Below are 7,778 nucleotides of genomic sequence, written 5' to 3' on the forward strand. Positions count from 1 at the left end.
AAAGTTTTCATATAAAAAGTATAAATTAGAAGAAGAAAATATACAGATAGGGGAAATCAGGGCATAAAGCATCTCTGATTAAAGTGTGACATCCAAAATCTATGATTATAAGCCATTCTCCAAAAGACAAATAGTCAAAGAACGTGAAGTTATCAATAGAAAAACTGTCAATTAACAACCATATTAAAAAGTCCAAACAATTACAAATAGTGAAAAATACAAAATAAAAGAATACCTCTAACCTTTCAAATTTAATTCCCTAAATTTTATTAAGCACTTACTAGATTACAAGGCACCAGATGCTAAGGACACAATGCCAAACCAAAAACAGTCCTTGTTCTCAAGGAGTTTACATTCTACTATGGCAAGGAAATTCTTAATTTGGGGTCTGTGGATAGATTTCTGGAGGTCGATGAATCACATCTTTATTTTAATTTAACAGGTTTCCTTTGCAATCCTTTTATATACTTTGAGAAAGGTACATAAGGTCATGGGGCAGCAGCTAGATGACTCAGTGGATAAAGTGCTGTAGCAGCAAGCACCCTAACAAGCCTCCCACCAAAGGCTCCAGGTGCACTTAAGCCTAGAGGCTGGGAAGATCTTAAAAATTTACATTCCTATAACAAGTGCTATGTCTGGAGTCAAGAAGTCTGAGTTCAAATCCAGCCTCAGACACTAGCTGTGTGACCCTGGGAAAGTCATTTAACCTGTGTGCCTTATTCCACTACATACCACTCTGGTATCTTTGCCAAGAAAACCCCGTTCACAAATAGTTGGTCACAAGTGAAGAACTACCACCACAATTCCACGACACAAAAAAATTAAGAACCCTAGTAAAAACATATACAAAAACAAATTCAGTACAAGCAAAATTGTGGGGATAACACTTTTGAGAGAATCAGGGAAAAGTTTAATGAAAGTGGCACCAAAGTTCATTTTGGGTTTCAGAGTCAACAAGTATTTGAGGGGAAGATTGTATATAGTAAAGAAATCAAATAGGGAAGGGGAAGGGAGGGAATCATATAAATAGGAATATAACAGGGGTTTTTGTATGTTGTTTTGAAACAAAATGTATCAATAAAAATTTTCTTTTAAAAAGAACCAAACTTGATAAGTAAACCATGTGTGGTTTTCCTAAATCATCAATAAAAATAAGCTATCAGTAAGAACTAAGGAATCTTAATCACTAACTCTGACATTTCTGAAGGTCCAGAACAGAATACATCTCTACCTAGATTCAACAATATCAAATTGAAACCACTATTTCCTCCCAAAGCCTCTACCTCTTCTGATTTAAAGCCTCTACCTCTTCTGATTTATCTATCTTTATCAATCACTATCATTCTTCTGGTCCCCATGAGAGTGATCTAAGTCATCTTTGCTCCCTTGTCATGACTAAAAAAAAAACAGATGGGGGAGAAGAAGGTTTTGAGTCTACAAAACTATAGACCTTGGCCTAGAATCCTGACAAAATTCTACAACATGTTATTAAAGGCATGGTATATAAGAATTTTAAAAATAAAATGGTGTTCACCAGAGCCATTTCATGGCTTCACCAAGAACAGGTCAATTCAGGCTATTATTATCTCTTTTTTTCCTTCAAGGTTACTAGAGAGAGATCAAGAGAATACTAGAGAGAGATCAAGAGAATGCCAGAGACACAGCTCCCTCTTTTTATTTCCTTCTTGGATTTTGCTAAAGTCTTGACAAAATTTCTCATTCTATCTTTATGGATAATATAGGAGGCATCATGGTACAGTAAGGGCCTGACTGAATCTCAGTTCTGTATGACCTTGGGAAGTCACTTATCCTCTCTGGATCTCAATTTCTACATCTGTACAATGAATAGATCTAAATCTATGATCCTGTGATACCATGAGATTGAGGCAATATGAATGACCAGAATCCAAAGAGATGCTGCAGGACAATTCAGATAATAATAAAAATAAAGACTATAAAATTTTTTTTAGACCTTTAAAACTACCATATTAAAGCAAGGGCCATGTCAAATTAAATCTACTCTTTTTCTGCCTATTAAAATACTATATCTTTTCATATACACATTACATTTGGTAGTTAGCATTCTACCAAGGCAATATTTTATTCCAATATTTATAACAAATTCAATTACCATATGGGGTAGATGTTAAGTTATTACTAAACTAGAACAAATGACTAACTAAAAATAAGGGAAAGGGGGCAGGAAGAACACAGTAGAAAATCAAAATCATTTCTCTAGAGTTATAAAAGCAAAAATAGAACTTGAACTCAATCTGTTAATTTCCAATTCATAATTTAGTTCTCAAAGTTACTATTATTTGGTGGAATGGGGGTCAGAAGGGAAGATTGTTATAAAAACCCCCCCACTAGTTTTGTTGTTAACTAGTCTGAGAATATAATCATGAGTAAGAATTAATAGGGTTATTATCAAAGAAGAATGAATATAGTATTGTTTAATAAATGTTTATCGATTAATGAACATAGTTAAGTATAATTTTAACTTGAGATTTATGCTATAATAATTATGCCTCTGAATGTAAAAACAATGGATATACAAATTCTATCTTTAAGTGATACCAGTTATCCTTAAAGAAGTGGAGCTAGGTAGCCAAATACCTAATGCAGAGTTAGGGGAATTCTGGTTATTTCCTTTCCTAATGAAAATAAATAACTTGTGATTTAAAAGTATGGATGTAACTCTAATTTTCTGGAGATTTTAAAGCAAGATTACTTTAACTTAATCAGATCTTGAATAAAATGCCCTATAAAATGTCTAAATCCTTTTTAGTTAGTAATACACTGCTTCAAGTGTGCAAGTTGTGATTTTACATCTCTTTCCAGTTTGAAGTTGACTAGGTTCACTTACTGAAGTGAAATTAGGCCACCCTGTGGCCAATATCATGTATTGCATACAAGAAAAGCTCACAAATTTAGAGCTGTTACCCAAGCACCAAAGTGTAGCAAAGGATTTGTCTTCACATATTTTAAAGTGATTCTTTTTGCTAAACAGAAGCAAAGGAGATGATGAAAGAGGTTTTAACTAACCATATAAAAACTAAACCTTGCTCTCTGGACAAATAATTCAAGTCCTGGGAATATACCCTGAAAGTGCAAATAAAAGGAAACCAGTATAAGATGACTGTTCAAAGATTTTCATAGCAGCATTATGTGCAGTTGCAAAGAACTGTTAAGCGTCTAAATGTAGAGCAGGTGAATGGTGAAATAAACTGTGGTACACTCATACACTGGGAGGTCAAAATGCAATTAAAGCCAACAAATGGGACAAATACAAAACAATCTAAAAAGATCTTTATGAAATAAAAGCAGGGGATGGGGGTGGGGAACAGAATCAGAAGAATAAAATATATACTAACTACAATATAAAATTGAATAAGAATGAATAAACAAATGAACGAAATCCTAATGGGAATTTAGGAATGAATGAAAACGGATACTTTATACTTTAAATTAATTAAAATTTAAATAGTATGTGAGCCAAATTGATCTTCAAAGTTAAATTTCTAATAAAATATTAAAAAATAAACCTTACCAATGAGAGACATGTGTGTATGTATGTTAATGAGGAAAGATAATTCAGAAATCTTCAAGAATAGATTATAAGGGCCCTTAAACATCATCTAAGTCAATCCTCTCATTTTACTGATAAGAAAAACAAAAAACTTTGTGTTAGTCAGATGACCTCTCCAAGGCTGAAAAGCCAAATAGAGGCAAAACCAGGACTAGAACCCATTCACTCTTTCTCTTAGTGCAGTTGTTTCTACCTTATACCACAAGCAGTATCACATATAGTGTATTGAAAGCCAGCCTAGGAGTCACAAAGAACTGGGTTTATGTTCCTCCTCTGACACAAACTGGTTGAGAGACTGTGGGCAAGTTTTTAGTGCCCTAATCAACTCTCTTGAGACTAAGTAGCAGAACACTTGCAGACCTACATTAGAAGGTTACCTTACAGAAGTTCAATGAATGAAATCGCAGGTCAGACCAAAAACAAACAAAACTACTAACCTTACTGGAAATGCTAGACTAAGAAGTGCTCTCTTTCTCTTCCCATATTACTCCTCCCCACTGAAGGATCTGCTATTGCCTTATGACCAATATTGAGTTCATTTATGAAACATTTCAAAGTGTGTGACTCAACCCATGCTACTAGTAGAAAAGTTCTTTCTTTTAAACTATTGAGTTTTTTAAAAAGTTATATGCAGACCCAGTTTTTAAAATTTCATACATTTACAAAAGTTTAAGAATTAAGTGGTCTCTTATGGTATGTTAGATGTTTTTGCATTACTTGTAATTCTACCTAATTTATCAATCCACTTTGAAAGAATAAGATCATTGGAAAGATTAACTGAAAGAAAAAGATAACAAAGATGCATATTTCCTGAGGCTTAGTAAATTTAATTTGTTCATCAGTTATTCAGATCAAAAGCACCTTCTCCATGCCACACCTGAGGTAACACAAGGTCTTCATGTTTTTCTCCCCAAGTTGCACAAAAACAATGTCATACAGGATTCATGGATATGATCTTATGCAAAATTATTATGCAGTAAATATATTTCAACTGTTAGTTACAGAATGCCTTTGGGAGATGTGCTATGTAAAATGATTATCTAAAAAAAATTCCAATTACAGCAGAAAGGAAGGAAATAATCTGCTGTGACATCTATCATTATAGACACTAAACATTTCCTATGGGTGATGAACAAGGGCATACTTCCCCTTTTTACTTTATACTATATTAACTTCTAAGCTAAATAAGTTATATTTACATACACAAGAAAAATAATTTTATGCTAAATATTTATGGTCCAAAGCACTTCATTACAATAGACAGGTCTGAGAAAAACATCATTTTATTCAGTCATTCTTGCATTCCACTCTCCTCCCTCCCCAGAAGGAAGGTTTTTTTTAAACCTAAATTTAATTATTATAAAAGATTTATGATGTTTTTTCTATCAATTTGATCTCAGCAGCCTCCAACTATAATTTCTACTTTAATTTACCTAATAGCTAGTAAGAAATTAAAGTCAACAACATAACTGATTTTATAGACAACCTCATCAACATAAGAAAAGAAACAAGTGGAGATATCTTTACACATATACTAGAAAGATAAAACATTTTAAAGTATGAAACAGTTACAGAAAGGTAGTGCTGGTATTTTTTGCTAGATGCTTGAAAACCAGAGAATGAAGTCCTTCACTAAACTTTTTCATTCACAAATGGTTGATGGAATTTGAGTAAAAAGAAAAAATTTAAATAAGCTTAATGTCAAAAATGATAGATGGGAAAGCCGGATAACAGAAATCTGAGTTTATCTGTTATATAATTGATAAAAGAGAAGGATAAGCCTACTCATTTTATTAATTAGATTACCATTTTAAAAAAGAAATATATTTTTAAAGATTCAATTTAGGTTTACTTCAGGGTCCCCAAACTCTAAAGACTCTATTACTGTTAATTCTATCTATGTGTTCAGTGTTTTGGAGACTTTAAAAAGTAGTTTCCGGTTTTTAAATTTGTCCCTATCAGTATTCTGTGTGTAAGGTTATCAATGATTTGTCTTGAATTGCTGTTACACACCACCATGAATGTATGATGTAGAGGGGATTCTTGTGGAGCCACTGGCTGGACTAGATAGTATCTGCAGTCCTTTCCAACTTTGATTCCATGAAATAGGAGCTTAATAAATCACATTTTATTATTTTTTACATGTTACAAGTAATATAATGTGTGATTTTTCCCAAATTGTATTTTTAATGGGACCAAAAGTAAATACAAATATTAAATGAGAGAACATTCTCAGGGCAAGTTTAAGGTTGTAATATGGTTGAAAAAATAAAAAGACATTAAATTTTCAAAAAACAATCTAAAACATCTTTTCCAGGGTTTATTAAATAACACCAATTAGAAAATTTTAATTTTTTTCTTGTTTATTACACACAGTTTAGGGACAACTTCATCACTTTAAAGAATAAGGGCTTTAATAATCAGTCTTGTCCTGTTGTGAATCCTTTCATAATAAAAATGTGTGTTTCATATACGTTTAACACACCCAAGTAGTCAAAGACATACTGCATTCAAGTATTAACTTTATCAGAAACAATGTTGTACTTTGATACTGTCAGTAGTTTGAGTACAACGACAAGTTCAGTGAGATTTCTTTACAAAGGTAGTTAAGCAGAATGATAAAAGAATAGCCTATACTAGTAATTACAGAAATTATAGCATCTAGGGATAGCAGACTCTTAAGATTATCTAGTCCAACTACTTTATAGATAAGGAAACTGAGGCACAGAGAGGTTAAGTGACTTGCCCAAGGTCATAAAGGTTCTGTTGCAACAATGTTGACCAACTGACTTACTCCAAATCTATCACACCTTGCAGCCTCTCAAATTCCTCTGGAATTGTCCGTGAATAACCTCTCAGATTATAGAGACCCAAAGGCAAGAAATCATACTCTAAAAAAAAAGTAGCCTAAGGTTTTCTATATCCTTCAAATGAGAAAGTTCAGGGCAAAGTGCCACCATAAACTCATTAGAACATCTGTCTCTCTCTGTGGCAGTGGGTTCAGTCAGTCATGCAATTAAATTCATTAACTAAGGCCTCACTTTCCACTTGGGAGACAGTAAAATATGCTGATGTGGCATTTTTTCTGAGGTAAAGATTCATCACACAACCACTTGAGGCTGTAACCAAAAAAAATTTTTTTTTTTACAACACCTTGATTCATATTCCGGTTGTCCTCCCAGAATGAAAGAAACCCCGCCCTCTTTTCACCTCCTGGAATATTTTCTGCACCGAAGAGTATTTTACCCAGCAAGAAGCCCTTCGAAGCAAGGCTGGGTGTTGTGACAGCTGCCTGAGCCCCTAAGGATGGGCTGGGGGGGGGGGGGGTCTTCCGAGCTGGGGTGGCTTAACATCCCCGCGAGGGCAGCCAGGGATGATGGCCAAGGTCATGTTCACTTTTTCAGTACTTTAATGACAGGGTCTCCCCCACGAGCCCGCCCCAGTCCCCCACAGATCCGCGTCGGAGCCAGGAACGGGCGGAGGAGGAAAGCGGGACCGGGAGGCTAGGAAAGGGTCACGGCCGCCGGGGGGAGGGGGTGTGGGTCGGCGGAGCCCCCACAAGCGGGGACGTGAGGCGGTGCCTAAGGACGCGGGCAAAAGGGAAGTTAGTCACCCACCTGCGCGACCTCTTCGCCATCCTTCAAGTACCGCATAGGCACGGGCTGGGCAGGGGACGCGATTGTGCCTCCTCCAGCCTCAGACGAGAACGGGCTCCTTCTCTCCCACCCTCTCCTGCCTTCGCTCCCTCCTCACCGCCCCCCTCCCCTCCCCGGACGGAGGGCGATGGGGCGAGTCCCGCCAGGGGCGGGCGGGGTCTGAGGGAGATGGACTGGGACCTCCCCACCTCGCACCCTGGGGCTCCCGGGTCCTGCGTCTAACTCCGGCCCGTCCCGGTGAGGGATGCCAAAGACATGTCACGACACAGCGCTGCCTCTTTCCGCCTTCCCTGCCCCGTCTACGCTTGCTCTAGGTCCGGTCCGGCGCCCGGCCCGACCGTCACCCCGCCCTGCCCGCGGCGAGCAAGTCTGCGGAGCGAGCAGCCTCCAGCAGCGGGTTTTGTCCGCACCGCCGAATCTCGCGCCCAGCCTCCCTCTAGAGCCGCCGTTTGAATCTGCGCACGCGGCCCCGAACCTCATTGGCTGGGGCGGCCGCACGCGAGCGGGGTGGGGGAAGAGGTGGGGCGGGGAGA

The 7,778-nt window shown here is 37.3% G+C and overlaps 1 protein-coding gene across 3 annotated transcripts in view; it reads right to left on the minus strand.

Annotated features, from left to right (window-relative positions):
* The window catches only part of MYBL1 (MYB proto-oncogene like 1), a 60,914-nt gene extending 53,213 nt beyond the window's left edge, over positions 1 to 7,701 (minus strand). For all 3 annotated transcript variants that reach the window (XM_069100049.1, XM_069100050.1, XM_069100048.1), the window contains exon 1: positions 7,207 to 7,701. In XM_069100049.1, the coding sequence (XP_068956150.1) occupies positions 7,207 to 7,226 (20 nt within the window). In that variant the 5' untranslated portion in view covers positions 7,227 to 7,701. The remainder of the gene's footprint in view (positions 1 to 7,206) is intronic.
* Positions 7,702 to 7,778: the final 77 nt, after the last annotated feature.

Source organism: Petaurus breviceps, unplaced genomic scaffold (assembly GCF_028583685.1).
Source record: "Petaurus breviceps papuanus isolate PSGF00001 unplaced genomic scaffold, PetGlider_PUasm1.0 38, whole genome shotgun sequence".
NCBI classification, from domain to species: Eukaryota; Metazoa; Chordata; class Mammalia; order Diprotodontia; family Petauridae; genus Petaurus; species Petaurus breviceps.